General features: G+C 50.8%; 1 protein-coding gene across 17 annotated transcripts in view; it reads left to right on the top strand.

Moving 5' to 3' along the window:
- The window catches only part of LOC108504370 (voltage-dependent N-type calcium channel subunit alpha-1B-like), a 301,566-nt gene that overhangs the window by 140,680 nt on the left and 141,735 nt on the right, over positions 1 to 19,151 (top strand). For all 17 annotated transcript variants that reach the window (XR_001877084.1, XM_017829234.1, XM_017829229.1 and 14 more), the window contains exons 7-8: positions 2,003 to 2,106; positions 17,607 to 17,722. Coding sequence is in view for 16 of the 17 variants with exons in the window: in XM_017829234.1 (XP_017684723.1) it covers positions 2,003 to 2,106; positions 17,607 to 17,722 (220 nt within the window). In the remaining variant the exon portion in view is untranslated. The remainder of the gene's footprint in view (positions 1 to 2,002; positions 2,107 to 17,606; positions 17,723 to 19,151) is intronic.

Raw genomic sequence — 19,151 nt, 5'->3', positions numbered from 1 at the left:
GTTTTTACTTTCCTTTTTACTTTTTCCTTTGGGTTTTTATTTTCCTTTTTCCTTTTCCTTTCTTTGGGTCTTTCCTTTTTATCCCTTCCTCCCCCTTTATTTCCTTTTCCCCTTTTTTCTTTTTATCCCCTTTCCCCCTTTTTTTCTCTTTCCCCCTTTTTTCCCCTTTCCCCCTTTTTTCCCCTTTCCCCCTTTTTTCCCCTTTCCCCCTTTTTTCCCTTTCCCCCTTCACTTTCCTTTTTCCTTTCCCTTTTGGGTTTTTACTTCCCTTTTCCCTTTTTTGGCCCTTTCCTTTCCTTTTTGCTTGTCTTTTATTCCCTTCCTTTACACCAGACCCTCCAATTGCCGCATTCTTTACTCACAAGAGAGGAATTTGCATTTTCCTGAGCGCTCACTAAATGCCCACGTGGCATTTTCCTTCTCAGCAGTTCCCTGAAGAGCTCCCTGGTGCTCGATGAATGCGGGAACTTTGTCACACCCTAAAACCCCTCCCTCCCCTCCCTCCCCTCCGGTGCTTACTCAGGGAGTGAGGATGGAGTTTGGCGACAGGAAAGTGCTGAGTGAGCAGCTGTGGAGCTGCAATCCCTGGGAAGACGCCTGGTTTTCTTGCAGCCTCCTTGTCTGTGCGTGCCCATTCTGGGCACGGTGCCACCCTGGCCTTAATTGCAGCCCAGCCGAAGGGGGGGCCGTGGTTCCCTCCCGGTGCCTCCTCAGTTCACCTGGAAACAGGATGCTGACGGGAAGGGTTGAGGTGGGGAGAGAAGAGGCTGCTGGAAAAGCCTGCCCAGAGTCAGGTCACCTCAAAACGCCTCTTGGCCCCACTGTGGGGTCAGCCCGGAGCTGTGGAACTCACAGAACCGTGGAATCACTTAGGGTGGAAAAGGCCTTTAAGGTCATGGAGTCCCACCATCCCCCAGCACTGCCCAGGCCACCACTAAACCCTCTCCCCAAAGGCCACAGCTACCTGTGGCATGTTTTAAATCCCTTCAGGGATGGTGCCTCCACCGCTGCCCTGGGCAGCTGGGCCAGGGCTGGACAAGCATTTCCAGGAAGAAATTCCTCCTGATGTCCAACCTCAACCTCCCCTGGTGCAGCTTGAGGCCATTTGCTCTTGTTTTATTGCCTGTTACTGGGGAGCAGAGCCCGACCCCCCCCAGCTCCCCCCTCCTGTCAGGGGGTTGCAGAGCCAGAAGGTCCCCCCTGAGCCTCCTTTTCTCCAGGCTGAGCCCCCCCAGCTCCTTCAGCTGCTCCTGCTGCTCCAGCCCCTTCCCAGCTCCGTTCCCTTCCCTGGAAGGAGCCTCTCAATGTCTTTCTTGTTCTGAGGGACTCAAAACTGAACCCAGGATTGGAGGTGCCCCAGCAGTGCCCTCACCAGTGGGACGGGCACTGCCCTGGTCCTGTGCCCACACTATTGCTGGCACAGTCCAGGGGCCATTGGGCTCTTGCCCACCTGGGCACACCTGGGCTCACGTTCAGTGGCTCTCACCAGCACCCCCAGGGCCTTTTCCAACTTCCCAACCACCCTGCCTCGGCCTGGAGTGTTCCATATTGTCATTGTGACCCAAGGGCAGGACCTGGCACTTGGCCCTGTTGACCCTCACCCCGCTGGCCTCAGCCATGGATCCAGCCTGTCCAGACCCCTCTGCAGAGCCCTTCTGCCCTCCAGCACACCCACATCCCACCCAACCTGGTGTCATCTGCCAGCTGACTGAGGGGGCACTCGATCCCCTCATCCAGGTCACGTCCAGACGCATCGGATGAATCTTCTCCCGGGAGCTGATGACAAATCGTGTTGTGGGTGGTGGGACAATCACTTGGTTCCTCAGTTCTTTCGCTGGCATTTGAGCTGGTGAACACACCAGAACCAACCACCAGCGGTGGATGAGCCCAGGAAATCCAAGGGGACTCTTTCCTGCCCTCTGCCCTGCAGGTTCCGTGTGGTGTTTTGTTTCTGAGGTGAATTAATATTTGGTTTTGTCTCTCCCTTTCTCTTTGTTTCCAGACAAACGACGCTGCAGGAAATACCTGGAATTGGCTTTACTTCATCCCTCTCATCATCATTGGCTCTTTCTTCATGCTCAACTTGGTACTGGGCGTCTTATCGGGGTAAGAAGGACACCGATGACTTGTTTGTCCCCACCTGGGTGTGAAAAGGGAAGATGTGTTGGCTTTAGTGGGAAGATGTAATTGGGAGAGCTGGGTGCTACATCCCACTGTGCATTATCCCTCTTCCCACTTTTCCTACCTTGCTTGCAGTGGGATATTTCTATAAGACTGTAGATCTTTAGGGTGGGGATGAGCTGGTGAATAATCACTAATTGAGATGATTCTGAATCCAGACCCAAGTGTTAAGTGGACTCCCTGGAATTCCACTAACCTGGGCCTGTGCAGCCAACACTCCTGTGTCACCCTGAACCCCCACCAGGAACCCCCTGTGCCAGGATAATGCTGGAACTGGACATGGAAGTGTGGATAATGCACTTGGTGTAACTGCAGCACGGGGGAAGGGGAAGCTCAAACTAAAGGCAGTTAAAAGATCTCAGGTGTTTTTTGGTCATTTGGTTTTTTGGTGTTGATGTTTTGTGGTTTTTTGGTTTTGTTTGTTAAATCTCTCCCTGTTTAAACCAATGTCTGGATTTTGGGGACCCACTGGTGTCCTGATGTTTGAACCCCAGGGGTCAGCCAAGGTTTTGGTGTTGTTGCATCTGAGTTTTGGGTTTGGACCATTGCAGAAATGGAGCTGCCAAGTCTGCAGCTGAGCTGGAACGTCCCCAGCATGTGGGGAAATTTGATCTGGAATTAACAACCCAGCTCATCTCAGTGGTTTGCAGGCTCTCATTTTGCACAGCATTTCTTCTCAGATCAAGCAGGTGATTGAGACTCTACAGATGTATAAAGATCTAGATTTCCTTTCTGGCTCTTGGCAGCAGGAGAAGAAAAAAGAGTTGTTGCTGCTGTGTGGTAAAAGCCTTTCAGTGCTCCACCTTTGCTCTTCCTTTTTAAATCTACCAGAGAAGGAAAAGTCTTTTCCAAAGAACCTATTAATGCAAAATTGTGTTATTTTTGTAATTATTTTCATCCTCAAAGCTGTGGCAGGAGCAGAGAGGCAGCACTGCAACTGTGTTGAAGGTCTGTGGGTGTGTCCTGCTCTTTGCTGTTGCTACATCCAGCAATAATTGTCCTGAGCAATAACTGATCAAAGCCATTCATGGAACATCCTTTTGTTTTGAGAAGGAGATTTCTTGTCTGATTTATGATTGAAAGGGAGCACCCACACCAGTTCTTTAGGTACCTCCTCTTCCTTCTGTCACACCGGGGTCAGCCCACGGTGACTGGGATGATCCATGGGATTTAAAACAAACCCAGGAGCCTGCAGGGTCCTGTTCCTTCCTGCTGGATTCAAACATGTTTGGTGTCTGACTCTCCTGAAAGCCTCTTGTTGCTCAGGGCAAAATATGAATATTAGATAAATAGGAATCTTCTCTTAAAAATGCAGCTCTGGGCACCAGCTCTGCCTTTGTTAGTGGTGATGGGGGGAATTTCTTCTTCATGGAGGGAAGCTTTTAATTTCTGTTTTTGGCAAAGTGGTTTGATGGCTTTGCCTGGAATAATTCCTGGGGAGAGGCTGAAGGGAATAAAGAGCCCAGCTCAGGTGTGAGCACAGGGCTCAGCAGGCTCCTGGTGGGCCTGGAGCTACTGGGCAGGGAAGGAAAGTGGGTACAAAAAACCCTTCCCTGGGAGGGTGGGGAGGCCCTGGCACAGGTTGCCCAGAGAAGCTGTGGCTGCCCCATCCCTGGAAGTGTCCAAGGCCAGGTTGGACGGGGCTTGGAGCAACCTGGGCTGGTGGAAGGTGTCCCTGCCCATGGCAGGGGGTGGGATGAGATGAGCTTTGAGGTCCCTTCCAGCCCAAACCATGCTGTGATTCTATATCTGAATGAAATGGTGATGAAAAGGCACCAGGAAGATGGAAGGACCCTCTGAAGACAGAGGCTGTTGTGACTGTGTGACAGAATCCCAGAATGTGCTCAGTTGGAAGGGACCCCCAAGGATCATCCAGTCCAACTCCTCCCTCCTGCATGGGACCATCCCCAAGAGTCACACCCTGTGCCTGAGAAGATCAGCCACTTGGATACTGCAGAGACAGTTCTAGTGCATGACAAACAACACCTTTTCCTTTTTATCTTTCAGTGCTCCTCATTTTTAATCTATTTTCTCTTGTATATTTTCCCACTCTAACCCTGTTAATGTGTGTCCTGTGGCTCCATATTCTGTAGCCAAAAGCCCCAGACAGCACCATAAAAGATGAATTTCTGCTGGAGGTTTTTCTTTACAGAGATTTCTGCACAGAGAAAGGGTCATTGGCATGTTGACTTCCACAGGGTCCAGTTTCACTCCAGGCCATGGAACCATCCACATCCCAGTGGAAGTGTCAGCAGCAGAGACTCTTGGCAATGCCCCACATTCCTGTTGCAATAAACCCAAGCTGATTTGGGGTTAGGGATTCTACAAATAGCCCATGAACAGGGTGAACTCAGCTGCTTCTTATTTTCATGATCTGTGCACCTCAGCCTTTAATGTCACTGTGCTGGATCCTGGGGGAATACTCTGCTCTCCTCCTCCACACATTCCAGAGAGGGAACAGCAGGGAGAACCAGGGGATGAGACACCCCCAGGAAACAACTGCAAAGCTGAGGTCAGCTCCCCACTTCCCTAAGCTCCTGGGTGATCTTCATTACTGTCCCCTTGCACTGAAACCCTGCTGGAATCATAAAACACCTTCAGCTGGAAGGGACCCACAGGGACCATTGAGTCCAGCTCCTGTTTTCCATTGCTGTTATTTTTGAGCTGTTTTCCCCTGTATATTTGTTTCTCAGTGGGCAAAGAGGAAGCTACAGCTTTCTGAAGCAGATGTGCAGTTGCCATCACAGATTATGGCAGTTTAATTAATCCCAGAATCACAGAACTGTTTGGCTTGGAAGGGACCTTAAAGCTCATCTCCTTCCACCCCCTGCCATGGGCAGGACACCTTCCACTAGCCCAGGGTGCTCCAAGCTCTGTCCAACCTGGCCTAAATCTGAAATGAGAAGAAGTATTCGAGCTTCCTAATAACACCGGGCTGTAGAGAGCTTTGCCATAAATCTGAAAGAAATTTTCTGCCTTTCTGTGGTTAGTTGTGAGCCCATGTCAACACCCAACAGAAACCTCAAATAACTGGGCTGAGCTCCTGGTTTTCTTTGAGCAGTGGAGGGAGATGGACCTGGTTGAGATCCCCAGTGTCATCTGCTCACAAAATGTCAAAGAAGAGATGATACCCATTTTGAAATAAAGAGCAAACAACCTCTCCCCTCTGCTGATTCTTCTGGAATTATAGGGCAGGGCGAGAGCCAATGGCCTCAAGTTGTACCTGGGAGGTTTAGATCAGATATTAGGAAAAATGTTTTCATGGAAAAGGTTGGAAAGTCTTGGAACAGGCTGCCCATGGAAGTGGTGGAGTCAGCACCCCTGGGAGGGTGAAAAGATCTGTGGATGTGACACTTGAGGCTGTGGTTCAGTGGTGACCATGGGGGTGGTGCTGACTGACAGTTGAACTCAGTGATCTTAAAGCTCTTTTCCAGCCTCAGTGATTCCGTGATTCTGTGGCCCTGTAATCAAAGCAAAGGCAGGGAAGTGACAGGGAGATGGGGAAGTGTTGGTGAAAACATATCATAAAAATAACCCCCAATCTCAGGCCGCAGTTGCTGTGCCAGAACCCTGAGTACCTGGCTAAAGCTGTAATTAAAAGCATGTTGAGTCCATAATTCAGCTTCCACGGGACCGTGGTGCTGTACAGCGTGTCCTCCTCGTGTGAGCTCATCAAACCCTGCCAGTGCTCTTGTTCTTGGTTAATAATTAACACCCTCCCAGAACGGCTCTGCTTTCTGCTCCTCTCCCCTCCCTGGGTGAGGGAATATCCAGCCTGAATATCCAGACTTCCCCGTGATCCAAGGAAACGGGGGGTTGTTGCAAATACCTCATTTCTGGTGGCACGAGGGGGGTGTTGGGCTGTCCATGTCCTTTCAGAAGCTGCAGTGGGTGCTGGGCTGTGCCTGCTCGGCCCAGTGCCAGAGGTGGGCTCTGACTGGGCAAACTGGGAGCAGATCCCCTTTGCCAGGTCACCCATCACAAGCAAATACAGGCTGGTCTGTTTTCCTGGAGGAACTGAGGGTTTTCCTGGAGTGCTGCAGTGCTCAGAGGGGCACAAGTGAGGTGCAATCGAGCTCCTAAAATCCAGCAGCTGCCTTTGGTTGGTTGTTTAGGGGAGATTTGGAGCATCCCAGCAGGACACAGCATCCCATGTGCTGTGGAGCAGTGGCTTTGTGTCCCTGGAGAGGGATTTTCCTCTCAGTTCCTCCTTTATATTCCCCCCACTTTCCATTTTTCTCCTCTGGTGCTTCATTCCTCCATGAGCTGATAAAACCCAACAGTCCTGCAGGAACCAATAGAGCAGAAAAATACAGATTATTTTCTTCTGGGGGAGCTTTCAGTGAGTGCCAGAGCTGATGTGAGAGCTCAGGACTGTGCAGGGCCAGGAGAGCAGAGGCAGGAGCAGAGATTTTTCCCTTTTGACATTATTAACACTCAGAAGGCTCATTTGCTTCTCCTTGTGAACCATCCATGTGCTGAGAAGCATCTTGGTGTGACTGCCTGAGCTTGACCCCTCCCCAACCCCAGACACACAAAGGAAAAAAGGAAAAGAGAAACGATAAAAAATAAATAATTACAAATTAGGTGAAATTAGGAGATTAGACACTTGGTTGAAGCTCTGCCTAACCATCCACCCACCCACCCCAAAGGATGAACCAGGTCTTGGTCACACTAAAAAGCTGCCCTTAACTTTACTTCTATGTTTTAACCATGACAATCCACAAAGCTGTTCCAGAAAGCTGGGGCACTTGGTTCTCAGAAACTGAGGTTACATTTTGTCAGGTGCCCAGTTCAGCAGCAGTGAAAATCTTGAGGGGTTTGTATCCATAACACATTTTTCCCGAAACACCTTTTCGTGTTTATTCTTCTCAGGTTATTTGTGACCCAGGTAGCAGTAAAGGGAATAGAGCAATCACAGGGAATGCAGCCTTTCCACGGGAAAAGATTGGCTGCCTCTGGTGGCACCACGGGCATGCTCTGAGTGCAAGTCATGCCAGGAGCCACTGACCCCGGATGCCTTCCTGTGTTCCTGAAACCCAGGCTCGTTGGCCTTTGGGATGTCGGGGGATGTGGCTTTGATTCTGACCAGAAAATGCCCCGTGATGACCCTGATGAATTTTTTATGGAACTCTGCACAGTTTGCTGTGAGGAGGGAAAAACACCCCTGGTGTTTGAGAAGCGCCGCCCGACACTCGTTGATCCCTGACTCTCTCCTGGTTTCCTGCTCGGGCAGCTCCTGCCACCCCGGGATGGGCACCCACCCCACACACACCTTGGCTTCCCGCTGCTCCCTCCCTCAGCAGCAGCTTCCAACGCTGTTTTCCTCATCCTGCTGCTGTTCCCCTCCCAGCCCTCAGCCTCCTCTCAGCCCAACCAGCACCTTTCTCCCAAAAACTTCTGGGATTATGGAGTTTTCTGCTGCTTGGGTGTCGAGCGGGGCGTTAATACGAGGATCCTGCACCTCACATTTGTTTGGTTTGATGCTTTGGATTCCACCACACAAAGAGGATAAACGTTATCATGGGATGCTGTGAGGAAGATGATTGAAGTTCTTTCAAGGCTAAGTGCTTCCTGGCACTGCTTCCCACAGCAGTGGGGAGCACCCAGGCTGGAGGCACAGGGAATGCACAGCCTGGGAATGATGCATTTGGATACGGAGAGTCTGTGTCTCTGCACTGTGAAAAATGCTGCTTGTCATGTCCTCAAATATTTATGGTGAAGCCTGAGGTATTCCCAGCCCAGCCAGTGAAGAGTAATGATTGTTCCTGAGGTTTACTCAGCTGCAAGAACCCGGTGTGGAGAGGCACCACAGGGCCTGGGGGGGGTTCCCTGCTCAGGTGTTGCTCTGTCCTGGGATGTGCAACACCTGCCTCGTGTCTTCTGAGCCCACCTGGGGTAAGAACTGCAGGCAGAGAGGTTGAATGGACGCAGTATCTTTGTGACAGTAGGAGCCTGGCAAGGGACAGAGCCACAGGCTGTGCTGGCACCCTGCAGGGGAACAAGGGGCAGGGGAAAAGGGCTTTCATTCTTTAATTAATTTAACCCCTGCTGCAGCCTGTTTGGAGCAATCTGCAGCGTGGATGCTCTCTGGGCACAGTCCCATTACACACCCTCCCAGATCCCTGGCTCTCAGTGCTGTCCCTTGTGTCCCTGAGGCTTTTGTGGGGGGAGCACAGCCCCATCCTGCCCTCACTGCCTCAGTGACTTGCTCAGTTCCATGACAGGTTTTCCCACCCCGAGGATTTTTGCCAGATTGAGATCATAAAGCTCCAGGCTGCAGGCCGTGCAGAGGCCGGGGAAGAACGAGCCTGATTAATTTGTCATAACGGCAAAGTGTTCTTCTGTCCTCCTTCCCCTCATTACAGGGACAATCATTCATTTCCCTGCAAATTTGTTCCCAGTTCCAGTTACCTGCTGCGATCTGACTTTGCCTGGTGTTAATTATTTGCAGCAGAAGAGCTGCATCATGGAAAGATATGAGATCCTGCTTGTTTTCTCCTTGCTTTTAGCCTTTTCCAAGGCCACGCTTTAAAAGAAGGGGAAAGACAGAAGAAAAAACCTCTCCATTTTTTTCCTTTTTTTTCTTGCTCATCACCCTTCCTAACAAAGCCATCGTTGCAAACATGAAATGTGGGAGAAGGAGGTGTTTGTCTTGCAGGAGATGTGGGGAGCAGTGACTTTCCACGTGAGCTCCATCTCACCGAGTTAAATGTCCTGTTAAATGTGGGTCCTTTGCTCCTTTTGTGGGTTTGGTTGGTACAGGAGTGCTGGACTTTTTTTTTTTTTTTTTTTTTTTCCCTTCTGCTAAACCACAATGGAAATTAAAGCCTGCAATATAGGAATGGTACACAGGAGACCTAAATTTGAATTTCCTGGGGCTTCTGCTTTGACTTGGGGGTGGAAACTTTCTGAACAGAGCCAGCAATTGTACCAGGACGATGCTGGGAGATAAATGGTGCTTTTGAGCTCCTTTTTCTCACTTTGCTGCTGCCTCCTTGCTGCTGTGGCACTGGCAGCTTTTCAAATCAGATTAGGGGCAATCAAAGTAAAATGGGCACAAGCCAGAACTTAAAGACAAAAGAAGGGAGGAAGATGAATTGCAGGCTTCACCTCTGTGCTGTTCCTCTTCTCTTTCTAGAAATACAAGACATATCCCATATCTGGCTTGCATTTGAAGCATCTTCTTGCTGTGCTGAGTGATAAAAGTGGCTGTGAAGCCTGGCTTGGTGCTGAGATCAATGTCTGGGTGATGCTTTCATCCTCCCTCAGCTGGCTGAGGAGAGCTGTGTGTTCCACCTCTTTAGAGCAACGAGGAGGAAGCAGAAGCTGCTCTGTCTGTGCAGGATTGATTGAGCCAGTCCTTACTCCTGAGCAGGATATTAGGATGGGTTCAGCAGCTCAGCCAGCTGGCTCTGTGTGTTTGGGCTCAGTCTGGACATGATCACGCCCAGTGGGATCTTGGCTGGCTGTAATTCCAGGTGGGATAGAAACACAGAACATATTTCTTTGAGATTTTGTGCAGCAGATGAGACAGCCTGGGGTGGATGATGAGCCACAGAGCTCTGTCATCTCAGCACTAAGAAATCTCTGTCCTTCTCTGGGCTTTCCTTGTTTAATAGCAAGGTTCAAAACTCTGACTTCTCAGCAAACTGCCTTTATGGGCAGGAAAACAACATCTTACAGGCACCAAATGTCACCAGCACAAAGAAATCCTGAAGAAATTACAGCTTCCAGGTGAATCAGCTGTTTGGTTTCATCTCATTCCAGCAGTTTTGGGTGCTCTCCCTGTGCCCCTGAGATATGCTTCCTTTCACCTCCCTCAGAATTTTTTCTTGCCCAAATGAGGTGCATTTTCCTGCTTTTTCTTTGTGTCCCACATGGGTTAAACCCCATCACAAATCAGTGTGCTTTGTCTGTGTTCAGTGGTGCCCTGGCCCTGATTTCGAGAGGTATTTAAAACCAGTGATTTAAAAATACCCTTTTTTCATTTCTATTCATGTTTTCAGATCACTAAGTCAGAGGCAGCAAATGATTTTGAGTTCTGCCTGCAGGTTTCTCTGCATTTGAGGGTTTGGGCTGGGGGTGAGAACAGCCACACCTCAGCTCATCCTGAGCTCCTCCTGCTCCTTTACCGTGGTGAAGACACCTGATGCTGTGGGGAAGAAATCAGTGGCCTGGCTGATCTCCTCTCATTTATTTTCCAGCCCTTCTGGGTGCCAGGTGCCAGTTCTGGACACAGCTGAGCCATGTCCTCATGGATTTGCATCATCCCAGCTTTGGGCCACGATGCCCCATGTCCAGGCAGCTGGAAAATGCCCTGTTTGTCTATTTACTCCTGGATGTGTTCATATTTTTCTTTCCTAAGCCAAGCTTCTAAGCTCTAACAGTGTATTTCTAACTGCCCAGCATCCTCCCAGGTTTGTGCACTGCAGGGAATGATGCTCTCCCTCCTCTCCCCACCCCTTCCCCCTGTCCCTCACCTCCTGTGTGCTGCTGTGAATATTCCAGCCCCTGCTGGGGCTGTTTTTCCTCCTCTCCTTCAGGAGTTTTAGTGAGAAACTCTGAAGGTTGGTGCCTCTGAGGTGGCTGGCCTGCAGAACATCATCCCTGCAGGGTTTTTGTTCTCCTGCTGCTGCCTCCCTGCCAGCCCTCCAGGCTCTCAGAGCTGTGTTGTGGGCTGAGTTTTGCCCTTTCACCTCTGAAAGAGTCCAGAGAGTCCCTGGTGATGATGGAGTGCAGCTTGTTGAAGCAAAATGCTTCAGGGATTGAGGGAAGTTGGTGTCCCCTGTCCCTGCTCAGCCCCCCAAGCTTTGCCCCCTCAGCACCCCCAGGAGGGGAGCAGATGCTCAGCAGGTCCTCAGGCTCTTCTGCATCCTCATCCAGGACACTGAGCTCCTGCTTTTCTCCCCACTCCCATCTCCCTCCTGCACCCTCTCCATGGGCTCTCTCCCTCTCTTTCTGCTGGAGTTCCTCACCGGCCCTGCCTTTCAAAGAACAGCTTTGCAGGAGGTAAAATAAACATTTAGCAGAGCCAAGGCTTTGTGTCCTCGGCTGCAGAAACAGTCACAGTCAGAAAGGTGTTGGGTTTTTTGTTGCACTCTGCAGAGGCTTCCCCTTATAAAGGGTTTAATGTTCTCCAGGAACACCAAACACAGAGGTCTGAACCTGCAGAGCAAATTCTTCTCCTGGAGGAAGAATCTGCTGGATGCTGATGTGTTAGTGAGGGAAATGTTAGGAATATTCACTGGATGAGATCCCGGTGGAATGAACCCCCCAAGGGGCTTTTCAGGACTGTGTGAGGTAGAAAACTCAATCCCACAGGTATTGCAGGACCTACAGGACAGCAGGAGCATGGGGAGGGTTTGCTGAGCAGGAACCTTCCTACCACATTAGTGTAACTGGCTTCACCCAAACAGCTGGAATTCGGCTGGATTGGGACAAGGTGGCAAATTCCAGCATCAAAAACAAACCCGGGAGGGAGAGGAAAAACGAACTGAAGGCTCTTTCTCTATTTCTTTCTCACAGCTGATTAACCAAAATAAATGGTAGGAAATGAGCTTCCACCCTCAAAATGTCTCTGCTTGGCTGTGGATGCTCTCGGGATATCGGGAAGTGTGTGATCCCCGCGCTGAGCACTTCCCCTGAGGGGCTCTGCGGGATCTTCTGAGTGATCCTAAGCCCCTGAGCAGGTGGTTGTATCTGCCAGGAGCACAAGAGATGTGCTTTCAGCGGCAGATGCAGACAGCAGGGCATTCATCTCCCCTCTCTTATCATCCAGCGTGTTCGTGTCTGGGGTGCCACAAGTGCCTCTTCTTATCTCCGCAGTCCCTCTGCAGCCTCGCAGGGAAATTCCTGCCTCGGTGTTGCTCCTGCTGAAAGCTTAGCGGAAAATAGGGGATAATGGGCCCTGAGTGTGTCGGGAGGTTCTTTCTTTGCTGTAAAAGGGGTGGACCGAAGCAGAGAGGAATTTTTAAGCCTTGCCCTCTCCCCACCCAGCCAGCCCCGGCAGCACAAGCCAGGATTTTGTGCCGCTGCCCCTCTTGCAGCACGTGTGTGATGCTGGAGAAGCTGCTGTTTTCCACCCTCTGTTTTCCATCCTCTGCCTCCGGCCCGTCCCTCCCTGTTCCCGAGGCTGTGGGGGTTGCTCAGCAGGCTGCTGACAGCTCTCGGATCCGTCCTCGGGCGCCGCTCCACGTCCCACAGCCAAGCTCACACCCCAGGCCTCCCGGCCGGGCCAATTTTTGTGTCTCCACCTGGAGAGTTGGGTTTGGCCCCTGAGTAATTCAGTGGAACATCTGCAGTGCTGGCTGCTCCCCGTGCCAGCAGCTCACCCACTTGCAGGATCTGGCTTCCGTCCCGGCTCCTCTCCACTCCCCGGGGCTGGATTCCTCCAGGCGGGACCGTGTCCCAGGATGTCACATGTCGCCCGGGCTCAGCTTCGTGCCTTCCTTTGATGTGCTTGGACTGGAGACGAAGCCAACCCTAAAACTGATTGCTTTATTTATATTTTGAAGACTTAAAATTCGGAAAGTTCTCCACAGCTGCTTTCCAGGAGCTGCTGGCGAAGACCTGAGATCTAAAACCGATTTTTTTCCCCCCCTCAATTTATTTTTAAGACTTAAAATTCTAAAACTTCTCGACAGCTGCTTTCCAGGAGTCACTGGCAGAGCCCTTCCAAGATCCGTGCAGCTTTCTGTTCACTCCGAACCTTCAGATTCAGCGGCTGAAGGCTCTTCTCACCTTTTAAGACCTGAGATTTCATGAGCTCGCAAGACCGTGTGATTATTGGGAACGAGGAGCTAATTACCTGTGTCGTTATTCCGAGTCGCTAATCACCAGCACGATTAGCGGGAGCTGTGACAGCGATGCTGTATCATCTCTCCCGGCCTCTTCCCCGGCAGCGGGAAGCAGTTTGTCTGCTTTCGAAGCGGAAAACCCGACTGGCAGAGGTTTAATGATGTGATTAGACTCGCAGGAAGCTGCTGACGCCTGTGCCACCAAAGCCAGGACCAGGAGATGCTCCATCCCAGCTCTCTGCTGTCGTGTAGGGAGGTTAATCAGAGACTCCGGGGATGAAGATTGGCGTTTGTTTATTTTTTTAATCCCTCTTTGGTTGCTGTGACAATATTTTTGTTTTGAGACCATCGTGGATAAAGGACTTGTAAGAATTTCATTAGTTCATAATGTTCACTGACCCCGGTGGTTACTCGAGAGCTGACTGTGCCTCTTCTGTGGCTTGGGGGGCTCTTGAATTGCCCTGAAGTGGCTCTTTCAGTGCATATTTACACTGAGATTTATTTTCCTCCTCCACCCACCAGGGTGATAAGCAACAACCATCCATTTCCCCGTGACATTAAGCACCGACCCCTCTCGAGAAGACAAATGTGACACACTGAGCTCCGCTGGCTGCCGTGTGGTTTCCAGGATGGATGTCCTGCCTTTGGATCCTGCTTGTTCCCTGACAGATACTGTCACAGAGGAGCTGGAAGGCAGCACAGTCACCCCCCAGCACCTCATGCTGCTGTGCTGGGCAGGAGCACTGACCTTTCAGCTCTTTGTGCCCGGCTGGACACGCTGGAAGATGAACAATTCGAGGGCTTTTGGGGCTTTTTGGATGATGAGAGCCAGGGATGAGAGTGGGTGAACCATAAAATCATGGAATGGTTTGGGTTGGGAGGGACTTTAAAGCTCATCTCGTTCCACCCCCTGCCATGGGCAGGGACACCTTCCACTAGCCCAGGTTGCTCCAACCCGGCCTTGGACACCTCCAGGGATGGGGCAGCCACAGCTTCTCTGGGCAACCTGTGCCAGGGCCTCCCCTCCCTCACAATAAACACATTCCAGGGCTGGCCAGAGGATGGAAGACCAGCTATGAAGAAATTCCTCCATATTTCTGCTCAGGATTCCTTTCTGGTGATTTGGGAGATTTTTACAAGTCAGTGACATAAATAGGAATTACGCTGAATAGAAGAGGGAACTTATTTACTGCTCCCAAACATTCCCAGGGGACTTTCTGTGTTTTCATTTTCAGCTGGCAGGAAAATTTCAGTTGAAATACTTTCAGATTAAATATGGCATTTTGATATAATTCCCCTCCCCCTCCTCTCCCCTTCCTTTGAATGTGTTCTGGAATTTTGTTGAAGAGCTCTCAAATGGAAAATCTGGGAGCAAAGAGGGACTATTTCAGCTCCTGAATGGTGATGAATGTAGGGGAAGACACATACATTTTTATTAATACATTTCATATAGAAAACAAGTTTCTAACAAGTTCCGGCTTCACCAAACTTCTCTCCCATCTCCTGGAGACAGGAGAAGGAAGAAGTGGTGCATCCTTTTGCCAGGAAGACCCTACATAAAGACCCTCCAGCCTTCAACCTGGATGATTTTGCTACAGCTCTGTACCCTCAGAAGGAATTCAGTGAGCAGGGACTCAGGGTATTGTCTTCTCCTGGAAATTACCTTCCCAGCTTCCACAGCAATTCCTGGAGAAGCTCCAATGCCTGGACAAAGACCTGGACCAGCTCAAGCAGTGGCCCATGGGAATCTCATGGGGTTTAACAAGGCCAAGCTCAAGGTGCTGCACCAGGTTGGGGCAGCCCCTGGATCAGTCCAGGCTGGGGATGAGCAGATGGAGCAGCCCTGGGAGAAGGCCCTGGGGGTGCTGGTGGGGGAGAGGTTGGACATGGCCCAGCCCAGAACCCCCCGTGCCCTGGGCTGATCCCCCAGTGTGGGCAGCAGGACAGGGGGGATTCTGCCCCTCTGCCCCTCAGGTGAGACCCCCCTGCAGAGCTGCTCCAGCCCTGGGAACAGCACAGAGAGGACATGGAGCTGCTGGAGAGAGTCCAGAGGAGGCACCAAGAGGATCAGAGGGTTGGAGCAGCTCTGCTGGGAGGAAAGGCTGGGAGAGCTGGGATTGTTCAGCCTGGAGAAGAGAAGCTTTGGGATGACCCAACTATGGCCTTTTAGTGCCTAAAGGGAGCCTAAAAGAAAGATGGAGAGAAACTACAAATGCTGGAGTGACAGGACAAGAGGGAATGGCTTCCCACTACCAGAGGGCAGGGTTAGATGGGATATTGGGAAGGAATTCTTCCTTCTGAGGGTGGGGAGGCCCTGGCACAGGTTGCCCAGAGAAGCTGTGGCTGCCCCTGGATCCCTGGAAATGTCCAAGGCCAGGTTGGACGGGGCTCGAAAAAACCTGGGATCGTGGAAAGTCTCCCTGTCCATGGCAGGGGGTGGAACAAGATGATCCTTAAGGTCACTTCCAACCAAAATAATTCTGTGATTCTGCCAAACCTGCCAGTTCCAGGGAGCAGGAGGGGGCAGTTCCCCACTGGTGGCTTGTGAGACATGTGTGTGTCTGTACAGAAACTGCTGAAGGTTTTCAGCTTCTCCCAGTTCCTCCCTCACCTTCCCACACATTTAAGGTACAGGCCATTCACTTGAGGGTTGGACTCAATGATCCTTGTGGGTCCCTTCCAACTCAGGATATTCTGTGATTCTGAAACATAAAGTTGTGATTAAAGGGACTAGTCCTGGGCAGTTTTACTTTCCTTAGGCAGGATCGGAGCTGGCAGAGGATGAAAAGCTTTGCAAGGGAAGCTCTTCTTTCCCTGCTCCTGAGGGGTGAGGGAGCAGTGCCATGGCTCATCTGCTGTCCTTCCTGCCCATGGGGGTCCTCCAGGAAACTTCCTACCAGGTGTTGCCTCCTCCTCTGGGAAGTTTGTGGTGACGTGAGCCTGTAACACATTAAACGTGGCCCCTCCACGCCTGGAAATTCAAATGCATGTTGTCACCTCGTGCTGTCTGATCTCCTTCCTGCTGCTCCAGGGGGAAATCAACACTCAGAGAAGGTCCACGGCCCCAACCAGCAGGCACTGAACCAGAAATGAGAACATCAGAAAGGGAGGTGGAGAAGAGTGCCCAGGCTGACACGTGCAGGGTCCCGAACGGCCTGGCAGGGATGTGCTGAATGCCAAGGAGGAGCTGCCGGTTCAGAGCCGTGTTTTCACTTCCTCTGTTCCAAGGATGGGGTCATGGGCTGTCCTGTCAGGTGGGGGACAGGAAAGGGGAGTCAGGAGACTGGGATGTGCTGCCAACATCGAGACAAGGGCTCAGCTGATGGCAGCTCTCCCATCAGTGGCTCTGCCGTGTGGTCGGTGCTGAGCCAAGTTCTCCTCCCAGTCCCTTCTCCCGGGTCAGACAGTGCTGCCAAACGAAGCAAAAGTGTCACCTCTGGAGGACAAAGTGTAGACTGGGAATGTAAAGCTGTGTCTGGCATTTGGAGCTCCTTTTTCCCCCAGTCCTTCCTCCCATCTCCTGCTCCTTGCTGGCTTCTGAGAACATTTGTGTGTTGATTACATGAGATTTTAGTCAAAATCTGTGGTTAACTACAAGTTTACAACAATTAAAAGTTAACTGACAACATCAAGGACTCATCATCGAATGAATGAGGTTCTGGAGTACCTGAGGGACAGAATCCTGATCCCATTTTACCCAGAGAGGTGAAGCCTCTGTGAGAGTCACTCCAGTGTGTGCCCAAAGGGAGGGACTGCAGAGGCTGGCTCAGAGCTCTATAAATGGCAGATGGGCACGTACATCTTCACTTGGGGCATCAGAAACTTCCCAGAGGTGACAGGAATTAGCCTGGGGAAAGCCCCAGAGTGAGTTATCTTGGCTGGTGGCTGTGCTTTTGTCTCAGCATCATTTCAAGCTGGGCAGCAGGATGTACTTGGACGTGATTATTGCAATGGTTGGATGAACCTTCCTTTCTGAATTCCCTGTACAGCCCTGTGCTAATAATTTGATACCAGATACTTGCTTTCCATGTGATTTTAGCAAATAGCAGGATCATTTTTACCCTCAACATAGAGAATCTGAGCTGCTTCACCTCGACCCCAGAGCACCCAGCCTCACTTGCAGCTCCTGTTTCTCACAGATATCTTAAGCCTGGGAAAAATGAAAGGCTGTCATGGAAGAGCAGATCTCTTCACAGGAGTGCTGATATCTCTGTGACTTAATCTTGTGCTTCCAGGGGAAATTCTGCTGCTGAGGGAGACGGATTTTAGCGCTGAGGATAATAATTGGTGTTGCGTGACTGGCTGTGCACCAGGATCTCCTTGCAATGGCTGTGGTATGGCCACGGGGCACAAGAAACGTGTGCACAGGGCAGTTTGCAGGTTCTTTCGTGATGTGAGAGGCAGAGAAACAATCTTTCAGGTTCTTTCAGGGTGAGAGAGGCAGAGAAACAAACTCGGTTTAGCTCCAGCCAAGTCGTACTTTGTTGGCTGTCGCTTGCTGTGGTTTCCACTCACTGCTGTCGACTTCACAAGCTTCATGAACACAACCTGAGGGGCTGAAGGAGGGCTGTGTGTTTTCCATGACCTCTGGTGACAGGTGCTTTCCTCCCTCTTGCCTCTCCGCAGTGAATTTGCCAAAGAACGGGAGCGGGTGGAGAACCGCCGAGCTTTCCTGAAGCTCCGCCGGCAGCAGCAGATCGAGCGGGAGCTCAACGGGTACCTGGAGTGGATCTTCAAAGCAGGTAAGGCCAGAGACCTCCTCACCTCGCTCTTGTGGCCAGTAGAGTCTGGTGGTGAGAGAGGACAAAGCCCCAGAAGCAGTCCTGGGTGTGGCTGGCCATGGAGGGAACACAAGGCTGGAGAGGGCCCAGCCAGCGCCTGGTTTTTTGGGGGGATTCTTTCTGAGCGCTCCCACCACAGTTATTGCAGAAGATAATTTCAGTTATTTCTGAGCACTCCCACTGAAGTTGTTGCAGAAGATCTTGGTTTGGTTAAGTAAGACTAAAGGAGCTGAGCCAACTTCCTTTATTGCTGAGATCAAAGCAATTGTCTTAATACAGCATAATATAAAAAGTGATACAGTGCCCAAAGTCTCCACGGTGGGGAAACTGTTCCTCTCTATGAGTCATTTCTATTTTATTTACTTTCCAGCACAGCTGCTTTACAAGCCTTTCTTGCTGGGATGGTAAAATACACCCCAGTGTCATTTTTATGAGCTACAGAGCTCACTTGCATGAAACTCCCCCCAGCACATATTAACACTGCTTTATAACCATTATATCTGAACATTGCACTTTATTGCAAGCCCTGAGCAACTTTAACAAGGACCCAGACACACCCATTTAACAAAAAATAGCCTGCTTTGCTTTTCCTTTGATTGCCAATAGTCTTTCTGCATTATACAGTAGCTTATATTGATCATATAGTCCTCATATAACCACTGTGCAATTCTTTCATGCAGCATCAAGGAAACTGGGGGTAATTTTTTCCTTGTTTGCTCTGCTGAGAAGCTGAAACACTTTAGTAAGGTGAAAACCCCTTTTGAAACAATGATGGAGAGAAAAAGAAGTGGTGGTTTCTCAAACAGGCTGTGAGGTGCCTTTGTGGACAGACCAGCTCCTTCCTTGCCCTTTACAAATGGGGAGGCTGAGGGCCAGAGTTACACAGTGACTCACCTGACATCAGCTGATAGACCTGGCAGAGCTCAGAAAACATGGGCTGGCACCGTGTTCAAACCATGCCATCACTCCTGGCCATGCCATCACTCATCCTGCTGATGCCAGGGGCCTGCTGGGCTAAAATGTGCTTGTGTGGTCACAGCAACTCACTGCAGCATCAGCTGCATGAGCCAGGGACAAACCAGAGCATCCTGGGGCTGTTTTAGATGGCCCTTGTTTGCAGTTACAGCCTCTGTTTTATGTGCACAGCCTGGGTGAAGAGCATTTTCACCTGGCTCCTGCTTCTTTGCTTCTTCTTCCTCCTCTGAGGGGCTCGTTGTGCCCAGGGAATGGGGCTCTGCCCTGCTGTGGGTCCTGGTACCTTCCTGAGGGCAGTGATCACAGAATCACAGAATCTGCTGAGCTGGGAGGGACCCACAAGGATCATCCAGTCCAGCTCCTGGCCCTGCACAGACCCATCCCCAAGGGTCACACCCTGTGCCCCAGAGGATCA

This window comes from Lepidothrix coronata, unplaced genomic scaffold (genome assembly GCF_001604755.1).
Source record: "Lepidothrix coronata isolate B3197 unplaced genomic scaffold, Lepidothrix_coronata-1.0 Scaffold160, whole genome shotgun sequence".
Classification (NCBI taxonomy): domain Eukaryota; kingdom Metazoa; phylum Chordata; class Aves; order Passeriformes; family Pipridae; genus Lepidothrix; species Lepidothrix coronata.
This window is presented reverse-complemented; position numbering and strand designations above follow the sequence as displayed.